Source organism: Neurospora hispaniola (genome assembly GCF_033458365.1).
Source record: "Neurospora hispaniola strain FGSC 10403 chromosome Unknown B0T23scaffold_4, whole genome shotgun sequence".
Lineage (NCBI taxonomy): Eukaryota > Fungi > Ascomycota > Sordariomycetes > Sordariales > Sordariaceae > Neurospora > Neurospora hispaniola.
This window is the reverse complement of record NW_026944409.1, coordinates 2,457,463-2,472,258: the sequence shown is the minus strand read 5'-3', so window position 1 is coordinate 2,472,258 and position 14,796 is coordinate 2,457,463. Positions and strand designations below refer to the sequence as shown.

The 14,796-nt window shown below is 51.7% G+C and overlaps 4 protein-coding genes across 4 annotated transcripts; 2 read left to right on the top strand and 2 right to left on the bottom strand.

The window, feature by feature from the left end:
* The first annotated feature begins 886 nt into the window (after positions 1 to 886).
* B0T23DRAFT_145296 (ABC-2 type transporter-domain-containing protein) lies at positions 887 to 5,853 on the top strand. The gene is made up of 3 exons (XM_062832436.1): positions 887 to 1,047; positions 1,153 to 5,594; positions 5,681 to 5,853. Exons 2-3 carry the CDS (start codon positions 1,188 to 1,190, stop codon positions 5,708 to 5,710), a joined length of 4,437 nt encoding a protein of 1,478 aa, XP_062693040.1. The 5' UTR covers positions 887 to 1,047; positions 1,153 to 1,187; the 3' UTR covers positions 5,711 to 5,853.
* A 736-nt stretch (positions 5,854 to 6,589) lies between these two features.
* On the bottom strand, positions 6,590 to 7,899 carry B0T23DRAFT_412615 (uncharacterized protein; the record flags this gene model as incomplete). The annotated part of the gene is made up of 3 exons (XM_062839491.1): positions 6,590 to 6,937; positions 6,999 to 7,332; positions 7,470 to 7,899. The coding sequence occupies 3 exons, from the start codon at positions 7,897 to 7,899 to the stop codon at positions 6,631 to 6,633; spliced, it is 1,071 nt and encodes a 356-aa protein (XP_062693039.1). The 3' UTR covers positions 6,590 to 6,630.
* A 1,300-nt stretch (positions 7,900 to 9,199) lies between these two features.
* B0T23DRAFT_145269 (cytochrome P450) lies at positions 9,200 to 11,212 on the bottom strand. Its single transcript, XM_062832435.1, has 3 exons — positions 11,002 to 11,212; positions 10,467 to 10,938; positions 9,200 to 10,407 (listed from the first exon to the last, which is right to left on the bottom strand). The coding sequence occupies exons 1-3, from the start codon at positions 11,118 to 11,120 to the stop codon at positions 9,433 to 9,435; spliced, it is 1,566 nt and encodes a 521-aa protein (XP_062693038.1). The 5' UTR covers positions 11,121 to 11,212; the 3' UTR covers positions 9,200 to 9,432.
* A 1,257-nt stretch (positions 11,213 to 12,469) lies between these two features.
* On the top strand, positions 12,470 to 13,503 carry B0T23DRAFT_315909 (uncharacterized protein; the record flags this gene model as incomplete). Its single annotated transcript, XM_062834889.1, has 3 exons — positions 12,470 to 12,522; positions 12,589 to 12,649; positions 12,721 to 13,503. 3 exons carry the CDS (start codon positions 12,470 to 12,472, stop codon positions 13,501 to 13,503), a joined length of 897 nt encoding a protein of 298 aa, XP_062693037.1.
* Between the last annotated feature and the right edge of the window lie 1,293 nt (positions 13,504 to 14,796).

The window sequence follows — 14,796 nt, the reverse complement described above, 5'->3', positions numbered from 1 at the left end:
GAACCCCTGTAGCTGCATCCTCCAGGAGCTAGATATTGCATAAGTTTTGGCTCCAGTCTGCTACGTCAACCTGTGTGTGTGTGCTATTTGGTGCCTACCTAGAATTCCCTGGTCTGGATTACATGCTGTTTCAGGGGATTCCACTGTATCAGAGTTTGCATCTGGAAGGATGTACCTGCCCCAACTAGTATACATAGGTACTTGTACACTGCAGTAGTGTGAGCTGGTGGAGCCTCCAACGAGAGGGTCGGTTAGGGAAAGGATGACAAAGACGGGAGGCGTCCCGTTGATCCAACGGTTTTTGACATCAACCACCAATCAATTATGCCGTTAAAATTTTGAATTTTCTTATACACTTAACTGTCGGTTCAGTCCTCACCATCATCACCAAGTTTCGTCACAATACCGTTCTGAAAATGAAGAAAGAAAAATAAGAAAGAAAACAGACTACAACGGATTTGCGGAGTTCGGCAGAATGTCCCCTCTGCTTGCATGGCTGGCTCGGCTGGTACCTGAGCAAGTCGACGTCGATTGGAGCTTCTATCCGCCAAGAAGCGCCGATGGCACTGCGATCCCCCTTTGCCATCCAGGCTCCCCCGGCCGCCTTGGTTTCCTGTCACCGGAAAGAAACCTAGCACGAGAAACAACCCTTGCCCGCTACATGGGCGACATGGTGGCGGATGTGCCATTGGACACGAAAAGGGTCTAGCTGGTCCATGGCAGCTTCGAAGCAACTCGATGGAACTTTGGGACCCGTTGGAGGGTTGGACCCGTTTCTAAAAGACCTTTTCAAATTTATTCCCTTGATTCCCCCCTCCTTGTTTCCCCGTGAACTGTTCCTACCCTCCTCTGCATCACTTCGTCACCGTCTTGACAGGCGAAGAGTGTGGCATATAGCCCTTGGTCAACCTCCTGTGGTTGCGCTCGTCTGATCTGGACGAAAGGCTTCTATCCCCTTCACATCACTCTTGTTTCCGTTGACTTGGGCTTTCAGCCCTTCCACTTCTCTCTCATCATCCTCTTAGTCTTTGTTGTCAAAAACAGTTAGTGAGTAACCTTTCCTTACCATTCCCAGTGGAGGCAGAAGCTGTAATAGTCAAACTTCCTCATATCTATAATATAACATGAATAACTAAAACCTGTTCTACCCAGCAGTAATAACCGAATCGTCCTTTACACCAGTCCACATGGACTCAACCACAGCTGGGCGGAAGCCCAGCATCGAAGGGCCCAACCCAACCGAACCGCCATCCACCAGTGCCTCCTCAAGGACCCAGGACATCGAGGAGCTTCGTGAGGAGGCCCGCCGCAACAACCCCAACGGCCTTAGCCGCGCTGTCTCCGGCATCTCTGTCGAACAAGCCGAGAACGACTTTCGCGAGCTACGAAGGGAGTTGTCTCGCGCGAGTCGTACTCAGAGCCATGCCAATAGGTCGACACACCATGGAGATGCCGAGAAGGGACAGATGCACGTCGAAACCTCATTTGAGAGTGCGCCGGAGCAATTCGACCTTGAGGCTGCCCTGCGTGGCGATCTGGAGGCAGAAAGGGAAGCCGGCATTCGCCCCAAGCATATCGGTGTTTACTGGGACGGCTTGACTGTGAAGGGTATTGCTAGTAGCACTAACTTCGTCAAGACGTTCCCCAACGCCTTTATCGACTTCTTCGACGTCGTCACTCCTGTTGTCAATATGTTGGGTCTTGGTAAGAAGATGCCCGAGGCGACCTTGCTGCACAGCTTCAGAGGTGTTTGCAAGCCGGGAGAGATGGTTCTGGTCCTCGGAAAGCCGGGCTCTGGATGTACCACGTTCCTCAAGAACATTGTCAACCAGCGCGATGGGTTCACGTCGGTTACTGGCGATGTGCTTTATGGACCCTTTACGTCCGAAGAGTTCCTTCAGTACCGCGGCGAGGCCGTCTATAACATGGAGGAGGATATGCACCACCCTACCCTTACGGTCGAGCAGACTCTTGCCTTCGCTCTGGACGTCAAGATCCCCGGCAAGCTTCCCCCTGGTATCACAAAGCAGGATTTCAAGGAGAAGGTTATCACCATGCTCCTCAAAATGTTCAACATTGAGCACACTCGTCACACCATCGTCGGCAACCCCTTCGTCCGTGGTGTTTCTGGTGGTGAGAGGAAGCGTGTTTCCATCGCTGAAATGCTTATCACCAACGCCTGTGTTTTGTCCTGGGACAACAGCACCCGCGGTTTGGACGCTTCGACTGCTCTCGACTTCGCCAAGGCGCTCCGTATCCAGACGGATCTGTACAAGACGACCACCTTTGTCTCGCTATATCAGGCCTCGGAAAACATCTACAAGCTCTTTGACAAGGTCTTGGTTATTGACGAGGGACGCCAAGTCTACTTTGGTCCTACTTCGGAAGCCAGAGGTTACTTTGAAAGCTTGGGCTTTGCTCCACGCCCACGACAGACCACACCCGATTACGTTACTGGCTGTACCGACGACTTCGAGCGTGAATACCAAGAGGGCCGTTCTCCAGAGAACGCACCACACAGCCCGGAGACCCTGGAGGCGGCATTCAACGAATCCAAGTTTGCTCGGGAACTGGAACGTGAGATGGCGGATTACAAGCAATCACTCGTTGAGGAGAAGGACAAGTACGAGGATTTCCAAATTGCTGTCAGGGAACAAAAGCGGAAGGGTGCTGGCAAGAAGTCGGCTTACTCCGTTGGATTCCACCAGCAGGTCTGGGCTCTGATGAAGCGCCAGTTCGTTCTCAAGATGCAGGATCGCCTTGCCCTCGCCCTCTCGTGGCTGAGGAGTATTGTGATTGCCATCGTCCTCGGTACCCTCTATCTCAATCTTGGTCAAACCTCCGCCAGTGCGTTCAGCAAGGGTGGTCTCATGTTTGTCTCTCTGCTGTTCAACGCTTTCCAGGCCTTCTCGGAGTTGGCAGGAACTATGCTTGGACGTGGTGTTGTCGAACGCCATAGGCGTTATGCATTCCATCGTCCTTCGGCTCTCTGGATCGCTCAAATCTTTGTTGATCAGGCTTTCTCTGCGTCTCAGATCATGTTGTTCTCCATCATCGTCTACTTCATGACAAATCTGTTCCGCAGTGCTGGCGCCTTTTTCACCTTCTACCTCATGATCTTGTCCGGCAACATTGGCATGACTCTCTTTTTCCGCATTATCGGATGCGTGAGTCCCGATTTCGATTATGCCATCAAGTTTGCCGTTGTCACCATCACCTTCTTCATCACCACATCCGGCTATCTGATTCAGTACCAGTCGGAGCAGGTTTGGCTGAGGTGGATCTACTGGATCAATATCTTGGGTCTATCGTTCAGCTCGATGATGGAGAATGAGTTTTCAAAGATCGATATGACTTGTACCGACGACTCCTTGATTCCTGCTGGTCCCGAGTACACCGACATCAACCACCAGGTTTGCACGCTTCCCGGTTCGACTCCAGGCACCAAGTTCATCTCCGGCAAGGCCTACATCTCGCAAGGCTTCTCCTACAATGCCAGCGATCTGTGGAGGAACTGGGGTATCGTCCTGGCATTGATCATCTTTTTCCTCATTATGAACGTCGTGCTAGGCGAAATCATAAATTTCAGCGGCGGAGGCAGCCTCGCCAAGGTCTTCCAGCGGCCCAACGAAGAGCGTAAGAAACTCAATGCGGCGTTGCAAGAGAAGCGTGATGCCCGCCGCAAGGCCCGGAAGGAGCACGAGGGTTCGGACCTCAAGATCAACTCGGAGAGCATTCTTACTTGGGAGAACCTTACCTACGACGTTCCTGTCCCCGGTGGCACTCGCCGCCTGCTCAACAACGTCTTCGGATACGTCAAGCCCGGTCAGCTCACTGCCCTCATGGGCGCTTCGGGAGCCGGAAAGACTACCCTTTTGGATGTCCTTGCTGCGAGGAAGAACATCGGTGTTATTGGCGGCGATATCCTGGTCGATGGCATCAAGCCCGGTAAGGAATTTCAGCGTAGCACATCCTATGCCGAACAGCTCGACGTTCACGACCCATCGCAGACCGTTCGCGAGGCCCTTCGATTCTCTGCCGACCTTCGCCAGCCTTTTGAAACACCCCGGGAAGAGAAATACGCCTACGTAGAGGAGATCATCTCCCTTCTTGAAATGGAGACCTTTGCCGATGCCATTATCGGCTCTCCCGAGGCCGGTTTGACAGTTGAACAAAGAAAGCGAGTGACCATCGGTGTCGAGCTTGCTGCCCGTCCGCAGCTGCTCCTGTTCTTGGATGAACCCACCTCGGGCCTCGACAGCCAGAGCGCCTTCAATATCGTCCGCTTCCTCAAGAAACTCGCCGCTGCCGGCCAAGCCATTCTCTGCACCATCCACCAGCCCAACGCCGCCCTGTTCGAGAACTTTGACCGCCTGCTCCTCCTCAAGTCCGGCGGGCGCTGCGTCTACTTTGGAGACATTGGCAAAGATGCCTGCGTGTTGAGCGACTACCTCAGCCGTCACGGTGCTGTGCCCAAGGAGACCGATAACGTAGCCGAGTTCATGCTCGAAGCCATCGGCGCTGGCTCCGCCCCGCGCATCGGCGACCGCGACTGGGCCGACATCTGGGCCGACTCGCCAGAGCTCGCCAACGTGAAGGACACCATCCAGCAAATGAAGGAAGCTCGCAAGAGCGCAGGCGAGCAAGTCAACCACGACCTAGAGCGCGAGTACGCTTCCCCTCTCTGGCATCAGCTGAAGGTGGTCACGCACCGGACCAACCTCGCCCTCTGGCGCTCGCCCAACTACCTGTTCACCCGCGTCTTCTCCCACGCCGTGATCGCGCTCATCACCGGTCTGACCTTCCTCAACCTCGACCTCTCGCGCGAATCTTTGCAGTACAAGGTCTTCGTCTGCTTCCAGGTCACCGTCCTTCCCGCCATCGTCATCTCCCAAGTCGAAGTCATGTACCACATCAAACGCACCATCTTCTTCCGTGAGCAGTCGTCAAAGATGTACAACTCCTTCACCTTTGCCGCGTCCATGGTCATCGCCGAAATGCCCTACAACATCTTCTGCGCCGTCATCTTCTTCGTGTTTGTGTACTACATGCCCGGCTTGAACTCGGAGTCCTCGAGAGCGGGGTATCAGTTCTTCATGGTGCTCATCACCGAAGTCTTCTCCGTTACCATGGCGCAGTGCTTGTCCGCTCTGACCCCGACAGTCTTTATTTCGAGCCAGTTCGACCCCTTCATCATGATCACCTTTGCTCTCTTCTGCGGCGTCACCATCCCCGCGCCGCAGATGCCCAAGTTTTGGCGAAAGTGGCTGTACGAGCTGAACCCTTTCACTCGTCTCATCGGCGGCATGGTGGTCACCGAGTTGCACGACTTGCCCGTCATCTGCAAGGATTACGAGCTGCAATCTTTCACTGCTCCCGCGGGACAATCCTGTGGGGAGTACATGGAACCTTTCTTCAAGAGGGGAGGAGCGGGTTACTTGGTGAACAACGCCACGAGCGCGTGTCAATACTGCGCGTACAAGGTCGGCGATCAGTTTTATGAGCCACTGGGGATCAGCTTTGATAACAGGTGGAGGGATTTGGGGATTTTCTTGGCTTTCATTGGGAGTAACTTGATTATTCTTTTTATGGCGGTAAGTTTTTGCACATCATACCCTTCAAATCTACCTATCTATCTGATCGAGGAGCAATTTGCTAACTTCTGGTGACCATCTTCTAGAGCCGATACCTTAACTTCAACAGGCGTTAAGCCCCTTTCTTTATATTGCCAATCGACGACTGGGTCTACAGACACACAGTCGTCGCAAAGAGATATTCGCAATCGTAATTCACCCACTCAGCCTTGGATGTCGAAAGGGACTACTTTTGTTGCCCTTGGAAAAGCATTCCTCGTACGAACTACCTACCGACCTGCATTATCACCTTTATCTTTTTTTAAACTTCTTACCGAGGGTTCCGGCAAAATAAAAAAACTTGACGATTCACTCGCGACTTTATTTATTTACCTTACCAACAACGTTTTGTAATGGGATCTGTCAACAGATAGTTGGACACACACACATAGAATTGGGGTTTACGGAGGAAAAGACAACGAGGCTTCCGAAAGTGTCGGAAAACAAGCTGAGTGTGGAATTTCTTGGATGAAGGTGGTGGAACTTGATGTTGAGGGGGGGCAAAAGGATTGGAGTGGTGGATAATGTTATTTGACGCGGCAGATGAAGTAGATGATGACAGATGCGACGGCATGTATGCATGATCATGAAGAAGAAGAAGAAGCAGAACAAGAGACGAAAATTAGAGGTACTCTTGCATGATCCTTGTCAAGGTGTGAACTTTGTAAAACTCGGTTGAGCCGTCTTTTCTTTGTGTACCTCTTCGAAGGAGGTTGCAAGTCTCGGGGAATGGAACCACTAAAGTATTCATAACCTCCCCTATCACGCCCTCGCTGCACCTCCCCAAAATCTACATGAACCTTTCCTCAGTCGAAGCGTACACCTGATTCTACCTGAATATAGAGTCTATTCTATTACAGCATCCGTAACGATCCATATTCCACCTCTCCCAGGTTGGGCACAATGTACTTCGGTTTGATTATACCCCGGGTCCCACTTATCGATATCTCTATAATCCCACTCGAACTATGCGTACGTGCTGCCCGTCGTTCACGTTCTAAAGATACTTAGAAGAGATAGGGATGAACCTGGGTGTCTCCCTCTTCCACTTCTGGTACTTCTTGTCACCGCCAAACAGCTTGTCGTACTTTCTCTCGGCATACGGCACGCCCGTGACCTTCAGCATCAAAAAAGTCACGAACGCAGGGCCGACTGTGCAGAAGAAAATGACCGAAAGGATACTCATGGGGAAGGAATCGGCAGCGGCTAGAGCCTCCCGAACGTCGTCAAAGATAAGAACGCCGAAGGTAACGGTACAGATGCCCGTCCAGAGCATCGACTCGCCCAAGTAGTTTGGGAATCGACTACGGTCAACTTGAATTAGTACCAGGAAATGGATGTGGGAGCGAAAGAGTGAAAACGCACCACTGGGACCACAAGCCGCTGGTGAGGAACTGCTCGTCGTGTACCTTATCCCGCTTCCCCTTTTGCCATTTGCTCTTCTGGTAATCGGCAACGACTTCTACCACGAAGCCGACAACCCACAATCCAAACCCCGAGAGGTCCGTGGGCTTGATGTCTTGGAGTGAAGGAACGCCGGAAGGGATTGAGTTGACGGCAATAACGGGCAGCATGCAAAATATGACCCAGGTGGCCTGGCCGATGAAGGCCCTGAGGTAGCGGCGGGGGTTGATCCGGATCTCATTGAAGCGGCGGTCGTGGCCTTCGCGAAGAATGCGGCGAAATAGGTAGACTCCCACTACGATGTCGTCGAAGTATTAGCTGACTGCCCGTTCTCGTCGACGAGTTCGGGAAAAGGAATGGAGTTCTCGAGGTGGGTAGGTAAAGACGTAGCTATTGTTTCATGCCACTATCCGAAGTTTGGGGGTCACTTACACCTCACAGCCCAAATAGTGACCGCACCGCTCAAGGCAAGCTGTCTCCAGTTGTAGTCAACGGCGAGAGGGGTGCCAGCGGCGACTTCCTGAACAATGTTACATCTTTTGAAGGGTGCCACCAAGAGGCTTCCCCATCCAGGTTGGGTTCCGGTAACCATTCGGACGCCCTCCTTGACTGCATCCGCGACTTGTTCAAGGTTGTCCCCGCCATACTTGGCCCTGATGGCAGGCAGGTAGAGGCTCAGAATGTTGATGGTGAGGAAAGTAGACAACCCCGAGGCGTCAAAGAAGCGATCGGACTTGTAGATGATTGAGGGAATAGCCACGACAATCTGAATCGCGTAAGCGACCATGATGCAGGGGACGACAGTCCGCTTGAGTGGACTGGCGAAATTGGCCAAGTTGAGGAGGGATTGGATGATAGCCATTTTGGCGGCGTTGGCCCGGTCCCAGTGCTGCTAGACTTGAGTGTTTGGTGGCTCAACAACGACCGGAAGAGTTGTCGCGATGTCCTGAGAGTAAAGCAAAGGATGAGAAGGTGAGAAGAACTGGTCCTGGTAGAGGGTGAGGACAGAAGAAGAGGACTGGCCCAGGTTGAAAAAAGTGAAACCTCGCGGCCCTCTTGACGATGCTAAAAAAAAAAAAAAAAAAACTGATCCAATGAGCCGGCCCTCTGCGGAGAGGTTAGGGCAAGTGATCCCAGTGAAGACTTCCTCGGAGCGGGACAATTGAAGGGAGAGAGTGGGACCGGGAGTCAGATAGAGTCAAGGTTCCTCTAGTTCGTCTGGTGAAGTACTCGTGACCTTTCCCAGTTGAATGCTCCTTCCGTCCTTAAAAGAACAGCACGAATAGACGAGGAAGGGGCTACCTCTGTTGGGAACAGCAGAACAGAGCTGCGTATCTCGACTTAACGCATGATGCCCAGATCTAGACCTGGGATCCATGAGCTCATCGGTTGGAAGAGGTTCTGCCTGTTGTCTTTGGGAAGGCTGGCATCACGACTGGTGGTATTCAGTTTGAGATTTGATGGGAGGATCGGAGAGGTAATTTCAACCTTGACACATTTTGGGAGAAGAACCTGTGCAAGATAGAACTTGCTTGGGGATGAGCGGTATGCATGGTAAGATGCCTAGTCTAAAATAGTCAAATTTTTTAATTTGTTCAATCGTGCTCTGCAGCCAAAATCTCGATAACTGTCAACGTGTCTTTTAACTCGTAGTAGTTGTGTGTACCTATCAGTCGGAACATCTACCGTCGATGGCTGCTTCTTCTCTCGGTTGTCCGGTTCCGGAGTTGCACAGCTTTTTGAAAGAACCTGCAAACCATCCCCATTTCGGTTTTCACAATATCAACTGATAAGGATTTAAGGTTATTGACAACCAAATCGGAGTAAGCTTGCCGTGCCGGCGGGCGATTGTTGGGTCTGTGTTACGACGAAACGCGCCACGAGAAAAGACCGTACACGAGCTTGGTTGACGCCTTTGCGATCGCGGCATTTGGCACCAGTCATGGTTCGCACCGGGTGTATGGTAAATTTGTTGATAGGATGGGGCTGCTAGGTTGTTCTGGGATAGGGGATCAATATCTGTTGTGAATCAATTTGTGTTAGACCCTGGGGCAATGCCATCCACGAACCCATCCCATCTTTGGAGCTCCAGGAGGAAGGTTCTGGTCATTAGCTGCATGCCGCCAAGCTGTTACATCTGATGAACTCATGCAAACCTGTTGTGCCAGCATCAGTCCCGAATTCATGTCAACAAAGCCCTTGATATGGTATAGCATGAGCGGAGAGACGATGTATACTTCTGCCGGGATATAACACATTGAGCTGCATTTTCGTGTAACAAGACTGACGTTGATCGCAGAAACATCGGGCTGAGAACAAAGCCCCTGCCCATGGGTATTATGATGGTATGAAACAATGCTGAAGCCGTCTATATACGAGTGCCATCTAGTCGCTTTCAATGTTCGCTAAATCTGATTTCAGGTATGCGCACCAGTTTCTCTCGCTCTTCCCCGGTCCGAGTCTTTACTGTCACGGGTAAGCCGCCCTCCATAGGAAGTGTTAGACTGGTCTTGCTTGTCCTCTCCTCATCGCTAGTAGGAACAAAGTCAAACAGGCAGGCCATGGTTGGGATAACCTGTGCAGCAATGGCTTCCGCCATCTTCCTTCCCAGACAGGTCCTCGGTCCGCCATAAAAGACTGGGAACTCGGATGGGCTCCTTGATATCAGCTTGTTTCCGTCCAGGAATCGTTCCGGTCTGAATTCGTCGGCATCGTCACCCCAAGTAAGTTTTGAGCGCTGCATGGCCCACAGACACCATACCAAGATGGAGCTCTTGGGCAGAAAGGTGCCGTCGGGGAGCGTAACGTCTTCGTTGCATTGTCTGATCTCGAAGGGGATGGGCGGATAGAGACGGAGGACCTCGTAGAACACCGCCATACTGTAGGGCATGGTGACAGGGTTGAAAAGCGAGGAGTCGAACTGGTCCGGGGTGAGCGTAATATTCTTTTCTTTCAGCAGCTGCGTGGCTTCCTCGCGGATCTTGGCAACGACTCTAGGATGCCTCATCAAAAGGTAGAAGGTCCATGTCAAGGCTTGGCCGGTCGTGTCTCTGCCTGCAGAGAGATAGGTTAAGGCAGCATCGGCTACCATTTGCTCGTCCTGGATGGCGTCGAGGAGGGACTGGATAAGACTGCCTGAGATTTGATCAAGCTTTCCTTCTTCCTCTCCGAACCCCTTTTCTTGGCGATTTTGTACGGCTTTGGTAACAATATGCCTTCCAAAGTCCTTGACAACGGCGATCGACTTTCGAAGCTCTGCCCCCAGGAAGATTTCGGTCACGAACCACAGGGGATTCTGGAAACGTTCAGCAGTGCCGCCTGAGGCATAGTCAAAGGATACGGTGAACTCGTCGTCCGCATGCATTGCCATCTGGGTGTATGTTAGTCTAAACGATCCTTTTCAGCACGGTAGATACCAAGAATACTTGCATTGTAGGCCATCTTGCCCATCAGTTTAGTGGTGATCTCATGAAAGACATGCTGTAGGTCGACCACGGTACCATTGGTGCTTGACCTGAGCTGGGCAATGCTTTCGGAGAGATATTGGGGTAGGGCGACATCCGTGAGAACTCGCAGGTTGGCGGTGTTGAGAAAGCTTAGACCTGCTTTCCTCTGGGTTTTCCAAAAGTCGCCCTCGGCGTTGATGATGCCGTTGCCGAAGAGATCCCACGTTCGGCCCTTGACGAAATTACCCTTGGTGAAGATGCCCTCATTCTTGAACACGTAGTCCAAGTTACGAGGGTCATGAATGAGCACTCCAGGAGGCAGGGTTGGGACCGAGATAGCAACAGTCTCGTACCCAAACTTGCGCTGACAGGCGTCAAACCAGCTGAACAGTTTCCATCTAGATTGGAGAAACTGGAGACCATTCCCCACCAAAGGGAGGGTATTGGGTGGTTTCCTAGATGCCAATACTGTTAGACTCTGTTGTGAGATGAGCAGGGGAAGTGAGGCGGCCGCTTACTTTAGACGCTCGCCATTTTTCTTGATGGTGTTCCATTGGCTAAGAACAAAAGCGCGTATAAGGAAGGCAACGAGGGCGACAGCAACGACGTAATGCGCCTTCTCGTGAATGATACCCATGGTAGGAGGCAGGTCCGGTGATGATGTCGAAGGCAGGGTTCATGAACTCTTCTTGAAGGATGGACCAGCAGGAGGTGGACAATTGGACCGCGACTCGTCAAGAAACGTGACAACGAGTTGCCTTTTGCAATGGTCGCGAATGTTCACGCTCGAGTGACAAGTTCTAGACTTGAAGTATTGGTCGCTCACAAGATGTGTTGAGAGTACATGGCCACAAAGTCAATCAAATTTTCCTCGTGAAAGTAACAGTAATATGCGAAGAGAACTTGGGAGGCAGCAAAGAAAGAGGTCGGGGTTGCCCTGATGGGTAAGTGAAATGGAAAGACCACCAGGCCGCAAAGTCGTAAGATCAAGAAAAGTCCAAACTGTGAACCCTTGCAGGCGATTGCAGCGTCCCGAAAACAATGAATGATTCAATGCATTCATCCCAGCTGAAGCTCGATAGCGGCCTGCCCCGCAGTCGCACCAGATCATGCGAGGAATGGCTCTCACCGGCTAAGGAAACAGTGCTTGGGGGATGTTGATAGTGAGTGTTAGTCAAGTATCTGACTTGTGTCCAACTTCTGGTGGGTAACTGTTAATGCTTTCTCTGTCCCCAACCTGGAATCCCACCATGGCTGTGAGCTATCCCTTCCTCAAACAATTCCTGTTTGAAACCATCCGTGTATTAGGGCCCGTTACGTATTCCACACGATGAAGGAGATTGTCACATCCTCAAAACACTACCACATCTATGATCACGACGTCCTTACTGCGCAAGCTTCCAAACTGTTTGGTTGTATCCAGCTGGAAATCGCAATGCGCTAACTGAGATGAGCGCAAATACACTGTGCCTCTACCAGGTCAGCCTGGTACCTGCGCACGCGGATCGAGAGACGAGGGTATCCTATGCACGCCATTTGAGCTTGGAATAAGGTTTCCTGGAGATCATTGACATCATCAACTCGATCGCCCTTTCACATGCGCGGGACTGGCACGTCGCGACAAAGCTGCCAGATTGATCGGAAATGACCAGCCAAAATGGGAGGAAATACAGGCGTTATTTTCAATTGTACTTGGGAATTTTGTGAGTCCATACATACAGCATACTTACAATGCACTAGAGACGGAAGCTCCCACTTCAGTTGCAGTTGCAGTTGCACAGCTTCCGTTGATGTGGAGACTGCTCTCCGCATCGTCTCAACTGGTCGTGTTGTTGGGTCATCTGCATGCGTGGACGTGCTTGGGTTGATGATCGCCCCCGAAACTCGCAACCTTCTTTGTATCTGGCCAACATTGCCCTTCTTCCTCCCGATATTACTCTAGAAATAAACTTTGTCTGCAGCCCAATAGAGACCACACAAGACACGATGGCGCCTCTACTCCCCCGTATGCATCTGTTTGAGATCGATGACCAGCCGTGGTAGGTTCCGGCCACTACGTTAAAGAGCGCCACCCACAGCAACTGACATTTTGGGCCGCCATCAAGGTTCCCACCGTGGCTTCGATCAAAAGTCCAGGCAGCTCTGACAATAGCTTGGACAACCCACGTAAACACAACCCCCTTCCTCTTCTCGTTCTAGTATTGTAACTAACACATTTACCTCCTTTCGCGCAACAGATTCCATTCCTTCAAGCTCAATCCCCCGCCCAAACTGTTGCCAACCTTCTCTCCGACACGCTTGGCCAAGCCGTATTCGACCATGTCTTCATCGACTTCTGCGCCGGCGGCGGCGGTCCCACGCCCTCAATCGAGCGCCATCTGAACGCCACTCTCCCGCCCTCCTCCCAACAGAACGAGAAAGACGGCGTCCATTTCGTCCTCACGGATCTCCACCCACATGTTACCGACTGGAAGAAAGCCGCAGCCGAAAGCTCACACCTCAGCTACGTCGCGGACCCCGTCGACGCCGCCAACGCGCCCGCCGACCTGGTCGGCCAGTACAAGGACAAAGGCAAGAAGGTGTTCCGACTCTTCAACCTGGCCTTCCACCACTTCGACGACCCGCTGGCGCGCGCCATCCTCAAGAACACGGTCGAGACCAGTGACGGCTTCGGCATCTTTGAGCTGCAGGACCGCACCCTGCTCGGTATGCTCCCACCCATTCTCTTCGGCATCGGCATCATGCTGCTGGCGCCCTATTACGCTCTCTGCGTCTGGCACGCGCCCTGGACGCTGGTGTTCACGTACCTGATCCCCGTCCTCCCCTTTGTTTTGGTGGCCGACGGCATCGTCAGCGCCCTGCGCACGCGCACCCCCGAGGAGGTGGCGCATCTGCTGCGCACCTGCGGGGCCGAGGGCGGACCAGCCGAGATCGAGAAGTGGGAGCTGAAGAGCGGAAAGAAGACATTTATGTGGCCGATTGGTAGGGTCAACTGGATCATTGCTACGCGAAAGAGATAAGACCCGCCGTTCGGTGCGAGGCCACCCACAATGTCGTATTGGTGGTATGCGGCCAAAGTCAAAAGGTCAAAATGCATGCATGTGGCTAGCAGGGGCTCGCCTGTGAAGAGAATTGGACTATTCAATTGAGGTGGTTTCGTTTTGGGGAGGGCCGGATCGGATTCATCCATACACTGGGCCGCACAACGTCACTAAACCAGTGACTCCTTCTGAGGAGCTTGTACCCCATCTTGAAGGGGGCTGGGAGTTTTGGAAGTTTCTCTGTCGTTGGTATTGTTGTTTTCGTCGCCAGAAAAAGTGAAATTCTAAGTCATTTAGATCCCTGGCATGGATTCGAACAAGCAAAGCTTTGTGGTTCAGTAATTGTATGGTCACTCGAGGGCTAGAGATTATCAGCGACCTGGCCCACGGGTTTTACCTGTCTACCCATAACTCCACGGTAGCATTGGGGAAGATACAGGGCTTTCATGTCGATCATCTGAGAGTGGTGGTCGTCTGTAAGACTACAGTTACTGAAGCGGCAGGGTCATTGACACAAAGAGCAGCAGTCTAAATGGTCGAGAAGGGAGTGTGTGAAAACTTGATATGTCCAAAATGTACAAAATGATTCTAGGGCTACACATCCGGGATTTCTACAGAGATAAGCGAACTTACGTGACAGTCATAACACTTGCTATATATATCATGATGAATGAAGCGATGATTGTCTACGAGAACCCGACCATAGGATGGCATGTTGCCCTTGATTTGGGTACTAGCCTAGGTAGTATGTCACAAACATCTACCCGCTATGGCGAACCTGACTTGGATTGGCAAAAGACGATATATTCCCCAGAAATTTCCGACATTCCAAATTGCTAAGCTTGCTACATGTACCTCTCATATTCTCCCAGGGCAACCTCTTCCATATCCATGTTGATTGATGTTCTGTAGGTACCTCTAGTGAAACAACTATCACTATTCCATGTGAAATACATGTACCTGACGAGAGGAGGTGTGATATAGGTAGTTTAGTGTTAAAATGTTACCTTATGTATCTATTCGGGTTACGAAGCCAAAGCGATTTACAGTCAGCTAGAACTAGCCCAGTATGTCATCAAGCACCCCCCCCCCCCCCCCCCCCCCCCAAAAAAAAAAAAAAAGAAAAAAAAAAAGAAAAAGAAAAACTTCATGATCTTATCCGACGGATTGACCACTTGAACCTTACTCTCTTGTATTTCTTAACCTAACCCATGCCGCCGGACCTACCGTGATACACTACACTGCACTAACTTCCTCTGCCGCTGCCCCTGC

What these genes read in the sequence shown, in the direction of transcription:
- B0T23DRAFT_145296 (XM_062832436.1), top strand. Translation starts at nt 1,188, where the DNA reads ATGGACTCAACCACAGCTGGGCGGAAGCCCAGCATCGAAGGGCCCAAC. An exon ending in TGATTATTCTTTTTATGGCG is followed by an intron (nt 5,595 to 5,680) that starts GTAAGTTTTTGC and finishes ACCATCTTCTAG; the next exon opens with AGCCGATACCTTAACTTCAA.
- B0T23DRAFT_145269 (XM_062832435.1), bottom strand. Translation starts at nt 11,120, where the DNA reads ATGGGTATCATTCACGAGAAGGCGCATTACGTCGTTGCTGTCGCCCTC. An exon ending in AAAAATGGCGAGCGTCTAAA is followed by an intron (nt 10,939 to 11,001) that starts GTAAGCGGCCGC and finishes ATTGGCATCTAG; the next exon opens with GAAACCACCCAATACCCTCC. An exon ending in TGGGCAAGATGGCCTACAAT is followed by an intron (nt 10,408 to 10,466) that starts GCAAGTATTCTT and finishes ACATACACCCAG; the next exon opens with ATGGCAATGCATGCGGACGA.